Source organism: Mesoplodon bidens, assembly GCF_964165515.1.
Source record: "Mesoplodon bidens genome assembly, chromosome: 3".
Lineage (NCBI taxonomy): Eukaryota > Metazoa > Chordata > Mammalia > Artiodactyla > Ziphiidae > Mesoplodon > Mesoplodon bidens.
Window position 1 is genome coordinate 93,017,269 of NC_138178.1, and position 17,232 is coordinate 93,034,500.

Consider the following 17,232-nt stretch of genomic DNA (forward strand, 5'->3'; position numbering starts at 1 on the left):
GACTTCCCCCAGTACACGTTCCCGATGAGCCACATCCTGCTGAGCCGTGAGCTTCCCTTTATGTTCCTTTCCCATCCCATCCCTCCACCACCGTTGGGAAGTGAGGAGCGCATAGTGTGTCCAGTCTTCCTCATGGATTCCTCTACCTCGAATTTTAAGGTACAGGGGGATTGTACTGCTTCTATTAGGCTTTACCTCTAGAACGTTGAGTTTGATGATACCGTCACCATCCTTGTCAAATGCATGAAAAGCTCCTGTGTGGAAGAACGCACAGGCCAGAGGCCAGTTAAAGGCTCAGTCCCCCTCCACTGCTCTACCTTCCCTTAACAGGACCGTGTGCTAAGTGCTGCTCTTCAGCACAAAAATCTACCAGGCAGAGTACCACCAGTAACCCTCCCTTTGCCATCCCATTCTGAGCCTGAAGAGGCCCTTCACCTTTGTTCAATCTGAATAGAGTAGATTGGGATTTGTCCAAGGTCATACAGTAGGTCAGTTAGTGGAGATTCCCGCCACCACAGCTGTTGCCGCAGGAGAGGGGGCAGGAGGGGCAAAGAGAGCAAAAGGGTAGCTGTCCACTTACTGAACATGCCCTCCAGCCTGAGGAGGCAGCAGATGAAGCTGTCGAAGTCGATGTTCATGGACCTGTCTGCATAGCGCATGGTGATGATGTCGTAGAGCTGGTTGTTGAGGTGGAAGCCTGTGGGGGGAGCACAGGAGAGGTGGGGGTAGGCTTGGAGCCCTCAGGCCTGCGTGCTATCTCCCCTGCCTCCTGGTCACTCTGGGGCCTGGGAGAGGAAAGCGAGAAGCCCTCTCTCATTCCTTTCTCTAGTAGGGCCCAAGTGGCCCCATTCTCCCCTCCCATTCCTGCTCCCACCGGCTCCAGTCCGCATCCTGGCCACCCCCTTTCTTCCCCACACCTGCGTCATTGACTGCATTTCGCATCTCGTAGCTGTTGATGGTGCCGGATTGGTCTGTGTCGTAGTGCTTGAAAATTTTCTGGCAATAAAAAATTTGAGGACAGAGGTCACGCACTGAATCTCTGAATCAATCCCTCCCTCACTCCCACCTTCGTTCTCTCATCCCACCTGCCAGGCCTTAATCTTCTTCCAGAGGTGATGGAACTCTTGTAGGTTCAGTCTCCCAGAGCCGTCTGTCTGGAGGAAGGAAGTCAGGGCTACAGGGCACATAGCAAAATCCCCCTGGATGGGGAGAGGGCTTTCTAGGCGGCTGTGCAGGGAAGGTAGCCCCATAGGAGAGCTTTGCCCAGGATATCCCACTCTGCCCTGTCCTGGTATTTAACACCCACCTCTATGCTTCCCAAGTCAAAATTAATGCCTGCTCTGTAACCCAGGGAACCTTTCTCCTAAGGACCACTTTCGTTAGGCAGGGCCCCAGGCAGAATCCCAGGCCTGAGGTTAAGAGCAGGGGCCAATGTTCTTCCCAACTGTACCTCCTCCAACAGCCCCTTTCAGACCAGCAGCCAGGAAGTTCTAACTCAGGGCCTCCTTAAATCTTTCCTCGGGCATGAATTTGAGCCCCTCTGCTTGACTGGCCCCCCCCCACTTCATTTGTTGCCCTAGCCCCCAGAGGCTGCACAGGGGCTGATGACAGAGGCTTGGGAAGGGGTGGCAGGAAGGATACGTCCATGAGAGCAATCATACTACGGCAGGACTCCAGCGTGAAGCCTTGTGTCTTCAGATCCTTATCTGGGAGGTATGGAGAAGAGTGAGGAGCTGCTTTCAGATAACTGCACACATCCTGCCCCCACCACCCACCTGTTTCTCACAGAGTCTGAGCCACTCACGTTTGTTCACAACTCTGTTAAGGATATTCTTGAGCTCATCTGCACAGATCTCCATGTCCTGAGGAGGAAGGGGGAAGAGAGTCATTGTTCAAGAGTACAGCAACTGATGGAGCAGAGGCTTTGCAAAACAAATTCCGGCTGTCCATGGTTGTAAAGTCCCTGCCAGGGCTATTCTGTCGTGGGGAAGCTGGGGCTCTTCTGGGGAAGACACACTGCAGCCTCGGCTGTCCAGACTGCAGTGGGCAGCTCAGAGCCACCCAGTGGGTGTGTTGGTCAAAAACTCGAGGACTTCACTTGTGGATTTCTGCGCTACACTCATACACCCTGTTTCCACCAAAAGCCAAAATGACCTCTACTGAACCATAATGAAATAACTGGCAAATTGAGCAATTAATCAAGGAGAGGAGTGTCTGTGGGAGTCGGGGTTGGAGGTACTCACATCGCCTGCTATCTGCCTGAAAATGTTCCAGAATTGCTGCTGTTCCTCACTTCCCTGGTCGGCGCTGCCAGGCTCTGACTATGGAAGCGCAAAGGAAAACTGGTTGGTGAGGACCAGGGAGATGGGCAGACCCAAGAGGAAAGTTCCTTCTGGACTGAAGGAGCCAGGTCCCTAAAACAGCCCTAGGTGGCAGCAGGAGCTGGGTACAGGGCAAATGCTCTTCTTTTTCGGCTGACCCTGGTGATCTGGAGTGAGGATCGTCTAGGCCCAAGTGACCCTTCACTCCATACCCCCGCAGCTCAGACATTCTAACCAGAGGAGGTATACTAGCTCTGCAATCATGTAGAGAGCCCTCTTGGTCCTCTCCCCCCATCCCCAGCTGCTGGAGCCCCCTCCACTGTTTTGAGCCTGACCATCCCAACCAGACCAGCCCCAGCAGGGCAGAGGGGTCCAGACCAATCTGATAGCTCCAGCTGCCTCTCTCATCAAGGCCAAATCTTCAGAGGACCCTCCTCCCCTCCCCACTCCGTTGCATGGGCACTACAGGATAGAGATAGCCCTGGATTTATCTGTGTACTTTTGCCTCTTAGTCTATAACCTCCTGGAAGCTTTATCTGATCACCTCTCCCCCCTCTAACACCGTCCCCTGAGCTCTGGAGGACTCCATTTCTGGTGTCATCCCCCTTTTCCACTACTGTTCTTTTTTTTTTTTTTTTTTTTTTTTGCGGTACGTGGGCCTCTCACTGTTGTGGCCTCTCCCCCCGCAGAGCACAGGCTCCGGACGCGCAGGCCCAGCGGCCATGGCTCACGGGCCCAGCCGCTCCATGGCATGTGGGATCCTCCCGGACCGGGGCACGAACCCGTGTCTCCTGCATCGGCAGGCGGACTCTCAACCACTGCGCCACCAGGGAAGCCCCTCCACTACTGTTCTTTATCCTCCCCATTGTTAGTGACACCAGGAAACGAGTTGTTCCATCTCAAGCTGCTTCTGTCGTAGGCTTTGCATCCCTCTTTCTTTCCTGGCTGGATGGGCTCCAGTGGGGAGGCTCAGCCTGTCCTTCCCAGGCCTAGGACCAGCTTGTTGTGGCAGCCAACCCCAAGACATTCACCCAAGCAGCATCCCAAATTTTAGGAGAACTTGATGAGAGAAAAGGTCAGTGGGACAAACCCAAACCTCTAGATGTTAAAGGGACACCCCACCCCTGTGGCCCCTCTGACCCCCATGCACCCCAAGAGGATAGACCTCAGTTATATGCTGGCTACCCCATTCATGCACATGCTCGGAAACCTGTGGGGATTTTGCTTGCTTATCAGGGCTTGTTTTGTCTTTGCCCTCCTCTGATTCCTGGTCCACACCCAGCTCCTTGTTGCTGTTTGCTCTGTCTGAAACGAAGATGATAGGCTGGAGAGAGGAGGGAAGTGGGGAGGGGTCAGGAAGGAAACAAGGATTACTGGCTGAGCGGGCACAAGGAGGCAGCCTCCCTCCTGGACCAGCTTTGTCCAGTGAAAAGGGAAAGAGCAGAGCTGGGAGTTCCTGAACCTCCGTTCAACCTCCATCTCTGCCACTAACAAGCTGTGTGACTTGGGGAAAGATGCTAAGTCTCTCTGGACTTCAGTTCCTTATCTCCTCATGGTAGAATTTTGAGGATTAAGCAAGGTGGTTAGTACACGTGAAAATGCTAAGAATGCTAAAAGCAGCATGATCTAGTGCAGTGATTTTCAAGTATTTTGTAGATTTTTTTTTTCAAATGGAAGCCCTGTTCAAATTAAATTTCCCCAGAAGTCATTAAAAACAGAGCTTCTCTGCTTGATGAAGAAGGCAGAGCTCTTTTCCCTCAGCATCCCCACATCACCGTGGCAGCTACTGAGGCACCTCCAAGGAACCTCTAGGACTCGGCAGAGGACACATTGAAAAAAGGACTCTGATTAATGGCATGGTCAGTGAGTGAGGTCAGAACACTTGGCTGGCATCCCAGCCGTACCCCTCACATCTGAGAAATATCCTCTGGACTCGGTTTACTCATCCATTAATGGGGATGATAATACCTGCTTTGCCTTTCTCATTGGGCTCTTATGGGGATCACGTGGGATACTGAATGTAAAACTATTGCAAAAACATTTAAGATGCTACACAAATATAAGGGGTATTTGCCAGACATGCTCATGCAAGTGAGGACGATATAAAAGGGTGGAGAGCAGCTGCCATGCTGTGCCAGTACTGGTTGGTGTATACATCCCACAGGGAAAGCCAGAGGAGAAAGGCTAGGCTGGTGGCTGCAGTGCAGAGAGCAAGGGGGCAATCAGAGTCTCTCAGAGCAGAAATGGAACCTGACCGCTCTCTGAGTCCCCATTTACCTTTCCATACTGTTCGTATGGGACAGCACAAATGGACAGACATATGTATGGAAAGAGCTTCCCCGGCTTTGGCTCCCAGCAGGCCCCAAATACCTTGGCTTGCTCTGCCTTCCAAGCAAAGGGTCTTGTTCAAGTAACTGATGCTTGTAGGGAATCCCAGAGCAAGTGGGGCTCACAGTCTGAAGCGGGGATGTGTGCCCATGGACATGGTGTGGCCATGGGGCACCCCTGCCAGGCACACATCTTGGGGCCCAAGTGTGGGTCTGGGCAACACAGGCAATGGAGTACAAGGGGCCTGCACCAGAGAGCTGAGGGCAAGAAACATGGGTTTTGGAGCAGACAAATATGATTTCCAGTTCCATTAGTTGTGTGTCCTTAAGCAAGTACTTCTGAGTCTTTATCCTCATCTATAAAAGGGGAATCATAACAGCACCTACCTTGTAGATACTGTTGTAATGAAAACAATGTATATTTTACCCCCAGCACAGTGTCTTAACATGCAGTGTTAGGTGCTTAGGTGCTTGATGAATCTCAGCTCTGGTCTGCATCAGCACCAGTGCTTGGAGGACCCCTGTGACGGATCCTTCCAGACGCTCTCATGAACACTAACACCAAACCTTGTCTGATAGCCTATGGCTACTGCTCCGTGGGCTTGAGGATGCCCAAAGGTCAGTCATTTCTGGATGGCACTCTGGGTGGTCAAACCAGAATTCTAAAAGGGGCACCATTATTGTAGGCACTACCACCCTGAAGACTATGGGGAAGTTATGGGGTGAATGGAGCAAGGATGGGGTTGATTACAACTGTAATCTCGAGTTGCAAAACCACACAAGGGAAACAGTGACCTTGATCTCAGATGGAAGCTTTCATCTGAGGCCCCTGAGATGCTCTTATCTTAGTACACATGGTCACCTTTAGTGATGGTGTTCTTACAGCAAAGTGGTCTTAACCAGGACACCCAGGAGGGACTATTCCTTAAGACCCCAGGAGGGGAAGCTGCCCAGGTAGCTCTCCTCATTTCTCCCCCTTTAAACCAGTCACGTTGAGCAGCTCCTCTGGGGCTGTGCCAGTGAAGCTTCTCTTCCCCTTTCCCCTTTGCCATCTGGACACGCACAGCAGAGTCCATCAGGGCCCATGATTTCGGGGGGCTTAGTTCAGAGAGAGAGGTCACTGTCTAGGAGGGGATTTGCAACAGGCTTCACCTGGAGCAAGAGCCCTGGCAGTGACAGCCCCTCTGGGCGTCCTCACCACCCCTTCCCCAGAAAGCTAAGAAAAAAGGAGGAGTGGGGAGCAGGCAGGGAAATAGAGGGGGGGAGAAGGAGCCATCCTGTCTGCAGAGCAGGCAGCTGGCATCACAAGGCTCTCTCCATGGAAATCCTCACACAACTCTCTCACTGTCCCTTGAGGAACAGAACCCATTGCCATTACCCACAAGAATCAAGCCTTGCTTAGCTTAGCCAAACCGGTTTCTGAGAAAGAAGAGGTGCTCCTTCTGGCTTTTGCAGGACCCCCATGTCAGGCCCATTTTCACTGGAGGGCCATCCTCTCCCTCCCTCTTCTGAGCGGGCAATATAACATGGTGGTTCAGAGCACAGACTGCAGAGCCAGACCTCCTGGTTCCAAGGGCTGGCTCTGCCACTTACTGGCTGTGTGGTCTTGGGCAAGTTAGTCAATCTGCCTGTACCTTTTCTTCCTTTGAAAATGGAGATAATAGTAGTACAGGCATACCTTGTTATATTGTGCTTTGCAAATACTGCACTTTTTACAAATGGAAGGTTTGTGGCAACCCCGTGTTGAGCAAGTCTATCGGTGCCATTTTCCCAACAGCATTTGCTCATTTTGTGTCTCTGTATCATTTTGCTAATCCCTGCAGTATCTCAAACTTTTTCATTATTATGTTATTTGTTATGGTGGTCTGCAGTCAGTGATCTTTGATGTTACTACTGTGACTTGCTGAAGGCTCAGATGATGATTAGCATTTTTTAGCAATAAAGTATTTTTAATTAAGGTATGTACTTTTTTTTAGTTTTAATACTATTGCACATTTAATAGACTACAGTATAGTGTACACATAACTTTTATATGCACTGGGAAACCAAAAAATTCGTGTGACTTGCTTTATTCCGATACTCGCTTTATTGTGCTGGTCTGGAACTGAACCTGCAATATCTCCGAGGTCTGCCTGTACCAATCTGATAGAGTTGCTGTGAGGGTTGAGAGAATCCATGGAAAACACCTAGAAGAGTGCCTGGCACGTAGCCTCTGCTTGGCAAGCGTTAGCTATCGTTGCTGTGTACCCACAGATGCCACAGGAGCTCAGGCAAGGAGGTGGAGGGCTGGGGGGAGGGGGCAAGTCCAGTGCACGCATGCTCATGCGCACACACACGCCGTGCTCTCTGCCCACTCACCCTCTTACACCCACCTTGGTTTTTTTCTTCTTCTGCACAAGGAAAGGAAATAATAAATGCAGAATAAGTGAAAAGCAAGTTCCCAGAAAACCCAGTGGCTTTTGGCTTCCCTGTGACCTGGTCCTCAGTGTGGGGTGAGGTCCCAGGGTCCAGAAATCCAGGTCACATGGAGCCAAATGGGACTGGAGGGTGAAAGGAGAAGAGAATTCTCCAGGCCCAGAGACTGGCGGCTGCTATGGCTTTGCTTCTACAGTCCACTCTGCTATTGGACATGGCCAAGGAAGGGGATCTTCTGGCAGATGTTTTGTATTTTTTAATGAAGTTGGTTACTAAAACACCAAAAAAAGTGGCTCACCCAAACTGGCCTGAAAATGAATTTTATTTGACTTACAGAGTTTTGGGTTTTGTTTTTTTGGTAAAATTAGAAGGTCTGGCAGGCTGCACGGGCCTGTGACCCCCTGTGACAGCAATCCAGGGAGCTGGGAGCAGCAGCCCTCTGCACCCTCCAGATTGCTGCAGACACCACCTCACCACTTGTCTCTCCGACACTGAAACCAAGTGTCAGTTGAGAACTACAGGCAAATATACCAGTGTAGGGACACCAAAACCCCCATGCCTGCCTGCTCCACTCAGGTAGGTGAAATGCCAGTCCCCGTAAGCTTTTGAGTTTGCAACGTCTGATAAATACACTGATTACTGACATTCAAAAGATGAGACTAGCACCAAATGCACTTAAAACTAAAACCAACATCTGTGATAATTCAGAAGGCACTTGGAGATCTGCCACTAGCACAGGGTCAGGATTAGAACCATGAGTGTCACTACCCAGAAGACAACTCAGTGGGGCATTTGCTGTCTGCTTATTGGCCCAGGGGACACCCACAGAACACAAGGGACAATTTATTAGCCAGAGCCCAAAGTCCAAGGCAGTCACAAGACTCCTCAACACAAGGAGACCCCAACACACACCAGCCCTGTGTATCTAACCCTGGGCCTCCCACCCTGTGGGGGACAGGCCTTGGCAGGGGATGAGGGAGAGAGCCTGAGTCTGGGCTCAGAGAATCTGGATGTGAGTTCCAGCCTTGCCATTTACAAGCTCTGTGAATTCAAGGGAGCCATTTAACCCCACTGAGCCTCTGCTTCCTTACTTGAAAATCAGGGAGAATGACCTTATTATTACATCTCAGAAAACTTGCAAGGACCAAGTGAGATGACACATGTGAGAAGTACCTTGTAAGATGTAAAACACGTGAACAATAATCACCATTTAAGGGCCCGTGCTTTGCCAGACCCTTCATGTACATGATCTCATTGATTCAAAGCTCACAAAAGCCTTGCAAGGCACATATTACCATCCCTATTTTACAGAGTAGGAAACTGAGTCAGAGGAGTTACATAACTTGTCTAGGTCACAGAGCTGGCAGGTGGAGGACCCGGGTTTTGACGCAGACTCCAGAGCCAGTGTAGAGCTGGTTTTTTTCTATGTGAGATTCTAACTCAGAATCCAGAGCTGGCTGCTGCTGTTGTCATCCCTTCCTGTGGCCTTGATCCCTCCCCCTAATTGTTCAAACTGCTTCTCCTTCTAGGACTCTCTTCTGTCCTTCTAGCCCCTGAACTAACTAAATATCCCCAGGACGTAAGTCTCATGACTTCAGGCCATGCCACAAAGAAGTTGCAGTAACACGGAGTAATTGCTCTGCACACCCCAGACTCCCATGTCCCTCTGCTGATACCCACTCTCCCCTCCATCACCCACCTGTGCCCTGGGCCTTCTCACACGTAAGAACCAAACCACTTACCACTGGCCGATCCACGGAGATTGTATTCTCAACTCCCCTATGAGGAACACAAACATGAGGGTATCTCAGTGTCACCAGGAGTAAGTAGGAAGCACAGAGGGGATTTGCTCAGGTCACCTGGCTTCTCAGAGTCAAGTTGGCACTGACCTCAAGAGAACCCCAGGAACTAACTTCCTCCACCACAGGTATCATTCCCTGCAGCCAAGTGCAGACACAGGGCTTCTTGTTGGCTTTGTCCAGATTTCCCCGAGTGCATTACCCAGCTACCTATCCATGGACCTTGTGCTTCTTTTAGGGACAGAGGTCAAAGTGGCAGGACCTATGAACTCATCTGACCAAGAGGGCAGGATGTGGCCTTGCTGCCCTCCTTGGTCATCCTAATCCTAAAAGTTCAATCAACCCAACTGCTCCTACCCCTCTTCCCACTTTATTTTTTCTCCTTATCACTTATCTAAATCTAATATACTCTGTATACTTTTTCCTGTACATTGTCGTCTCATGCTAGAATGTTAAGCTCCATGAGGGCAGGGATTTCCTTCTGTTTAACTCACTGCTGTATCCTCAGTGCCTAGAGGAAGAGTGCCTGGGACATAGCAGGTGCTCGATAACTATCTGTGGGGTGGATAGATGTAGGGGAGAAGTGGCCAGTGGCTTGGGAACAGGGGAAGAGGTACAGCCTGGTCAGCATATCCCAGGACTCCTGGAGGAGACCTGTCCAGCTTCCTCACACCTCTAATCTCTGGAATGGGCCATGTGGGCTCTTAGGGGGAAAAGCCAGGCTGGGACTCACTCAGAGAGGTTCCTCTTCTCAGAGAAGACCCGGAGGATGAATTCCCCCTCCTGGTGGGGCTCATAGGTGGAGGGCACAATGACGTACTCGCTGGGAGGCAGGCGGAAGCGCTCAGACACCTCCCGCATGTTGATGTAGGTTTTGCTCCTGGCCTTGGAGGCGTTGTACAGGAAGAAGTCCTTCTGCAGGTGTTGCTTGTTCCCGTGCATCTGAGGGAGAGAAGAGCCCAAGGGACCTGAGCCCCTCGGGAGGGATGCTCTGTCCTGCTCAGTCCTCCTCCAGGGAGTCCTCCTTGCCGATTCCCTGGTCACCCATTTCACAGTCATGACCTCCCGACTTCTGATTCCTAAGGCCTCGAATAGTTCAACATCCCTGGAGCTCCGTACTCCATCCATATCCCCTTCCTTTTCTGTTCTGATCCAGTGGGGCATTCCCCACTCAGGGCCACTTACCAGAACTGCCGCTGCTTAGCTCCAGATCACCTCTAGGCTGGGGAAGGACCCCAAGGAGGCAGGGGGAACTGTGGCTGGGGTCTGAGGGAGGCGATCCCTCCACCCCAAAGAGGGCAGTCAGCCTCAGAATGTGTCTGTGTGACCCTGTGTGTGAGTGTGAGCGAGTGTGTGAGTGTGCGACGGTCTCTGGCGGGAGGGGTGAAAGGGCACATTGTAGGGGCCGTGGTCAGGAGGCCATGCAGTACCCTGAGGCCCTGGCTCTGGAGCTGAGTAATGAGGGCAAGGCCCTCTCCTATTGTAGTCCTGCCCACAAACCCCACAGGAGGCTCCCCGATGTGCCACAGGTGGACACAGGCCCCCGGGTAACGCTGCACGCACTGCTGGCTGCTCCACTTCTATACCTCTTTGGGAACCTTGGGGAGAAACAGAAAAGGAAGGTGCTCAGATTCTGTGATTTCAGATCTGAATGGGGATGGAGAGCTTGCCAAAAGGGCATGCTAGCAATCATAGAGCAAATGCAGGGGTCTGACTCCCCGTGTACCTACCTGGAGAGCCCTGGCCCCCCTCCACCTCCCCTAGACGGGTTTTTTTTTCCACTCGTTACAAACTTCTAAGAGGTTCTGACACAAGTGGGTCCGATATCAGGAGTTTGGGGGGGGGTCATGGGTATTGGGGAAGCCGGGGGACCCCTTGGGACGCCCCCTGAAAACCTCCTTCCTGAAAAGGTGGTCTGAAGCTGATCAGGGACGGCGCACCTCGTAGATGGCGAAGCCGATGGTGAAGAGGTTGGCCCCCAGCTTCCGGTCCTTCCGCCGGTTCTTCTGCATCAGAGCCACCAGGAAGCTGCAGATCACCTCGGACTCGTCAGGGTCGTCGTCCTCCTCCAGGAGCTTCAGACGGTACTGAGGGTTGGTCCAGAAAGTGTCTGTGCCCCGCAGAAAGGAATTGTACATTCAGGTCTGCCTCTCAGAGACAAGGCAGGATGGGAGATGAGACAGAGGGAACCTATTTATCTCTTCCACCACACCTAGGTGCTCAAATATGTACGGAAAAAAAATGATCCAGGCATTTTTCTAATTATTTGGTGTGTGGGGAGTAGCCTTTACACCTTTATACAGATGGAGCTGCGCTGATGCCTGTGTGGCTCCTCCTTCCTCTCTGAACTTTCATTCTCTGTCTTTGCTGATGGTTTCACTTTCCTCACCTGCCTCGTCAGTGTTGTTGGTCCCTGGGATTTTGTCCTAGGCCTCTTCTCTCACCCCATCTTTCTACCTCCCTAGGCTGTTTTATCAACTCCCAACTGCCCCCTGCACGCTGGTGACACTTGAGCTGCAGATCCCAGCCTCAGTCTCTCTTTTTGACTCTCTCCCTTTGTCCCTTTTATCTTTCTTTTTTTCTTCCTCCCTCCCTTCATCCCTTCCTCCCTCCTTCCCTCCTTTCCTTCTTCTCTTCTTTCCATCCTTTCTTCCTTCCTTCCACAAATCTATATTGAGCCCCTATCATAGAGTCAAGTACCATTCTTATCTGTGCATCCAGTTCTCTATCACACATATTCACCTGGATATTTACAGGTGCCTCAGACCTCCCATGTCCCAAAGTAAACTCCCCTCCCTCCCCTCCCCTCCCACAACCAACTCCATCCAAAAAAAACAAACAAAAAATTTCACCGATTGTTTTTCTCTTGTGTGTTTCATGTTACCTCCCTGGCACCATGTACGCAGGCCCCCAGAGTGGGAATCTTGAAGTTGTTCTTCCTTCCAGTATTCCCTCCCCTCAACCTGCCCCATCCCCCCCCATCTCTGCTGCTCCTGACTTGGCCTAGGCTTTCCTTATCTCTGGCTTGAATCCTTGCAGAAGCTGCTAACTCAATCCTCCAGTCCCATCCTCAGCGTTATGAACACAGTCCTGTTGTGACATAATAACCTGCTTAAAGGTTGTTACCAGCTCCTTAATGCAAACTCCTCAGCATGGAGGTGTCCTTCTCAGTAAAATGGGGACAGTTTAATAAGATAATTTGTGTCTGGGACTTCGTAGAGACTCAGCAAATGCTACTTAATACTCTTCTACCTGGAACTTGTTCTGCTTGGACCCTTCCCCCATCCAGAGCATCTCCCACCTGGGAAGTTGCGGCAGCCTCCAGCAGAGCAGCCCCTCACCCAGCGGCCCTCGTTCACGGACACTGTCCAAGTCTGAAGCCTGTCGGACTCCAGGGCATCAGCTGTGAGGTTGCAGATCTCCAGCTTTGTGAAATGGTAGATGAAATCGTCATAGGACATCCTGAGAGGTTGGAAGAGGAGAGAGACCCATATGGGAGGCTGGGAAAGGTAAGACTCCAGGGCTAACACAGCACAATGAAATAGTCCAGAGCCACTTGGTCATGATCCTAGAGAGGACCCTGTCCTTCCTTTTTAGGGTCAGTACTGTCAGTTCTGATGTGTCCTTTGCAATAACGACTCAAACTCATGTGTTCTTGATGGGAGAGCTTGGCAGCAATTCAGTTCTCCAAAGTGTTACCGTGTGCCCCTCCACCGGGCTCAGGCGCTGGGCCAGGGGAAGGAGAGATAGTTGGGGAAGGACAGACGATGAAGCAAGCAACTGTAAAGGTGATGAGTATCACAGATAAATTAATCCCAATCCTGAGGAAAACAAGGGGATCCTGAAGAAAGTTCCCTTTAATCTGAGACTTGAAGGCTGAGTAGAAATGATCTGAGTGAGGGTGAGGGGGGCATTGACTGAGCAGAGTAAGTAGAGCTTCCTCGGCTCAGGAAACAGCCCTGCGGAGGCCAGGAGGGAGCAAGTGGCTGGAGCAGCGTGCATCGGTGGAGGGGCACAGAGAGGTGGGAGCCACAGCGTGCTGGCCCGGTCCTGGGCTCAGTCATCACCATGACTCTTGGGCTCCTCTCAAAACCTCAGTCTTGCTGGGTCTCTGGATTTGGAGAACAGGGCCCAGATGTCCCAAGGGCTGGAATCTGACGGCCTCTGTCCGGGGATGGAGGCTTGAGATTTCAGCTCCCACCCCATCCCTTACCCTGCAGGGTCCTCTTGGGTCCTGGACTCACCAGAACTCTCCATCCTCCGTGACCTGGTGTTGCAGACGGGCCTTCTCGTTCTTGTCCACAAAGCTCCAGTTCTTCCAACTGGAGGGAGAGTGGAGGAGTTAGGGAAGGAAAAAGAAAGGGAAGGCCTGGTGTGAGTTGGGACAGGAGGTGTCAGAGAAATATGAATAAGTTCAGAGAATAGGTCATCTCCAAACTGCAGCCAGTGTGAACCATCGAAATGCAAATCTGATCTGATACCCTCAGTGTAAAACCCAATAATTGCTTCCCACCATCCTCAGGATTAAGACCACACTTTTTGAATGGTTTATAAGGGCTTGACTCTTCTCTGGCTGAATCTTTAACCATTCCTCACACTTTAAAGTTAGGAGTTGGGCTCTGGAAATAGGTAAACTGGGATTTCAATTTAATCATACCAGTTCTAGCTGTAACCTTGGGCAAGTCACTTCACCCCTCTCAGCTTCTGTTTTCTCAACTGCAAAAGGGGAATGATTCTATCACCTACTCACAGGGCTGTGATGAGCAAGAAATGAAATAACACATGCAAAACTTTTAGAACAGACCCGTCATCTAATAAGTAGCTGTCTGAGTTACTGAGAGAAAGACCAAACGTGTAAACTTCTCCTTCCTCCTGCCACCCCACGAAACATTCCAGTTTTGTGTTTTAAAAGCCTGGGCAGTTTTACACACTCTTTCTCCCGAAGAAGGAGGAAATAAAGCACATTTGTATTTCAGGCATGTGGAGGAGAATGAAACTAAACTAGTTTGGAGAGGTAAGGGATTGAGGAAGTGCTTGGAACCAGAGTATACCGGAGGGAAAGTGGAGATTCCTGAGACCAGCAGGAGGGGCACAGTGACAGCGAGTTGGGGGGAGTGTCTCCTTGTGTGACTGAGGCTGGGCCCCACTAGTCAGTGATCCCTGCAGTGGAGGTGTTGGCAGAAAGTGAGTTAAGGCCGGAGACCAAGATCTGAGACTGGAGGACACAGCGAGGGTCCCTGTGGGTGACCCGGGCCAGTGGAGTGGACAACTGATGGGGCACCGAGGGCCTTCCCAGAGCAGAGAGCCCAGTTCAAATGCCACTCCCTCCAGGCAACTTTCTCCCTTCCTGTCCCACCCAGACCAGGAGAAGGGCTCCCTCTCTGTGACCCTTACCATAGCATTTCTCTCAACGATTAGTGTTTTTCTGTACTTCCCACTGGACCTTAAAGCCTACAGCGCAGGCCCTGAATCTCTGCGTTCATTTCTAAGTCCCCAGACAGTAGCATGGGGCCTGGCACATACTGCACACTGAGGAACTGGGGATTTGTCACACGGATAAGAGAAGGGAACGGTAAGGAGACCAGGATCAGCACCTTATCGGTCTACCAAGCGAGGCTGCCTGCTCACGGAAGGGCCCCAGTGCTTAGACCTGTGCTTGGGATTCAGTAGGTGCTCAGCGAATACTTGCTAAGTGAATGAACGGCCGAATGAACCAGTAATTACGGTGCCCTGAGATGAGAGGTATGTTGAAGTAAGCCAGGGGCTGAAGGACACACACAGCCTGCGTGTGGTCCTTCCCAGATGCTGAGTCCTGCTTCCCGCCTTGGGAATAAAGGAGCTCCAGGGCCTACTCTCCAACCAGAGAGGCGGAGTCAGGAGCCAGTGATTGGGGTGGGACAATAAAGGCTTTGTGAACATTCTGGAGCCTTCATAACAGCTTCCCCAGGTGTGCTATTTTTGCTGCCCCCAGTCACTTGCTCTCAGTGATAAGCAGTAAAGTTCTTGCAAAGGGCCTGTGCATCTCTTTATGGGGATAGTGAGGGAGAGGAAATCTTAGCACTGGTTAAGCGCTCTCCTGACACAAGCGCATTTTCTCCTCATAACAGCCCACGGGGTTGGTGCTCACGTTGTTCCCATTTTACAGATAAGGCAACAGAGATTCCGAGAGGGAAGTCACCTGTCCCGTCCAGACCCCTGCATCAAGACTCCCCTCCTGCCTGGACCTAGCCCAGGCTTTCTAGCCATCTTTCCTCTCCAGACAGTGGCCACCAGCAGGCTCTCTGGACCCCGGGTTCCTGTGGCCCTGCTCCCAGCCCTTCCTGAAGCCCACGTCCCCTCTTCTCCTCTGCGGATCCTTGGTTTTAAGGGTGATTTTAGACCAAGCATTTGTAGTACTCTTGTGGCTCGGTACCCAGCCCTGCCTTGCCCCAGGCCTTGTTGTCCCCTATTCGTGGGGTCCCCGCACCCACCTGTCACTCCAGGAGCCATTCCACTCCACCTGGCCCCAGGGGTTCCGCAGCCGCACCAGCTTCACTTTCTCACCCTTGTACAGGGCCTTGAGCAAAGAGAAAAAGCTTTCTCCCTTTGGGCCCTTTCTAAAAGGGGGTCTTCTGTCTTGCCCTGAGGGCTGGGGTGGGAGCGGGGAGAGAATCCGGCACAGGGGCCTGTCCTGCCTGGCCCCGGTCAAGGACACTGATCACGAGGTGACGGGTCAGAACCTTGGGGCTGAGTGTGCAGGAGTCAGGCTTGGCCACCACCTTGCCATCTTCTGAGAAGTGGCTTCCCCAGTGACCATGTGGCCACTCGGAGCTTTGGGAGGGGAGGCCGGGAGTGTACTGCAGGGCTCTGCTAGCACGGGTGCCTCTGTGTGACGGAGACGGACATGCCCCAGCCGGCTGAGGGGCCATAGGAAACGCCCCTTCCAGGCGGAGCCGCCAGAGAGACGGGCCCTGTCTCCTGTCTGCTGCATGGGCTGCTGCAGATGACGGCCCCTCCCTGCCCACCTCTGTGAGCAGGGCACAACGCGCCCAACTGTGCACAAGGGGCCTGACAAGGTGCCTGTCTGTGACGTGACCCAGTGAAGGCCAGACATCCCAGGGGGAGCAGAACCTTGGAACTGACTGTGAAAAACAAGGAACACAAGAGCCCATGAATATCAACTTCATAAAACCAAAGTGCTTTCTATTTGTTCTTTGGAAAGGTTGGGGCAATTGCTATCTTCAGCACTAAAAACAAACATAAACTGAGCACCATCTTGTGGCAAGATCCGCCTACCAGTCCCAGTGGTCTCCTCCAACCCCAGGCGCTCGGCCCGCGTGCCTGATTGGAGGCAAATTCTACAGATGTGAAGGGACACAGGAAGCCAAGGGCTGACTTCGGGAGGACCAAGTAGCCCCTCAAGTCCCGTCCCGCTGAGCCCCGCCAGGCTCACCTCCTCCAGCCCAGTGACTGAGTAGGCGTGGCCTTTGACCAGCCCGCAGGCCATTCTTGTCTCGTACTGAACTGGAACAATCGTCTGTGGAGTGAAAACCAGACAACCTGTCAGGGGTTGCTGCCTGAGACACAGTTCACACTGGTTCATGTCCTGGGCTCTGCGAGGACGACGACTCCTCCGCACCCTGGAAATTTGCCTCCCAGCCATGAGAAGGCCCTCACTAGCCCTTTCAGAGAGCCAAGAAGATGCAGGCCAGACAAGTGGTTTCCCCAGACCGTCGGAGAGCGACATGGAGCTGCGGCGCGAGGTGGGTGAGAGCGTGCCTGGCCCTCCTTTCTGGATCCCTTGGGGTCCTGCAGAGGAGGAAGTGGGGACAGATGGAGGCTGCCCTGGATTGGGCTCCCCTTCCCCTGAGCCCACCCAGGGTTGACTATTCCCGGAAGGGAAAGGGATTGGGAAAAGGGGGTTAGACGAAACATGTAGGTCTAACCCTTTATCTTCACATCCCCTCACTTCCTCCACACCCCTCCGGAACACGCTCAAGAAATCCAAAGCGCCCAGGGAGAGAATTCTGAGGAGGCCAGAGGAGAGTCCTGCTGAGACATGACCGTGCCTCAGGGAGCAGGGGTAGCTCTTCCATTTGAGATTTGCAGCCACAAGAGATCCTCGGCAGAGGGGTAGGATCACCAAAGCCCAGTGAGCCCTAGACGGATCTCTGTGGCTTCACTTCGCCTGATAGCATGACAGCTTTAAGAGCAGCAGCCTGGAGGCCTTTTCAAGGTGAGGGGTGTGTGGAGGGCCAGGGTTTTTTGCATCTCAGCCTCTTCCAGATTCCAGTCTTTATAGGACCCAGACCATGCTGAACAGAAAGGGAGGGGGGCAGGAGATGCGTGCATCTCTCAGTTCTAGGCGGTGGGGGGAGGGAAGGGGGGGAG

At 52.3% G+C, this 17,232-nt stretch overlaps 1 protein-coding gene across 3 annotated transcripts in view; it reads right to left on the minus strand.

The window, feature by feature from the left end:
• The window catches only part of CAPN3 (calpain 3), a gene marked incomplete at its 5' end in the record, with an annotated part of 49,322 nt that overhangs the window by 1,549 nt on the left and 30,541 nt on the right, over positions 1-17,232 (minus strand). For 2 of the 3 annotated variants that reach the window (XM_081229040.1, XM_081229041.1), the window contains 14 exons: positions 196-254; positions 581-697; positions 918-996; positions 1,086-1,154; positions 1,642-1,706; positions 1,805-1,862; positions 2,244-2,321; positions 8,806-8,842; positions 9,596-9,804; positions 10,803-10,972; positions 12,164-12,324; positions 13,107-13,184; positions 15,333-15,418; positions 16,295-16,378. In XM_081229040.1, the coding sequence (XP_081085166.1) occupies positions 196-254; positions 581-697; positions 918-996; positions 1,086-1,154; positions 1,642-1,706; positions 1,805-1,862; positions 2,244-2,321; positions 8,806-8,842; positions 9,596-9,804; positions 10,803-10,972; positions 12,164-12,324; positions 13,107-13,184; positions 15,333-15,418; positions 16,295-16,378 (1,350 nt within the window). Of the gene's footprint in view, positions 1-195; positions 255-580; positions 698-917; positions 997-1,085; positions 1,155-1,641; positions 1,707-1,804; positions 1,863-2,243; positions 2,322-3,531; positions 3,646-7,020; positions 7,039-8,805; positions 8,843-9,595; positions 9,805-10,802; positions 10,973-12,163; positions 12,325-13,106; positions 13,185-15,332; positions 15,419-16,294; positions 16,379-17,232 lie in introns of all 3 variants that reach the window. The other variant, XM_081229039.1, reaches the window with a different exon arrangement.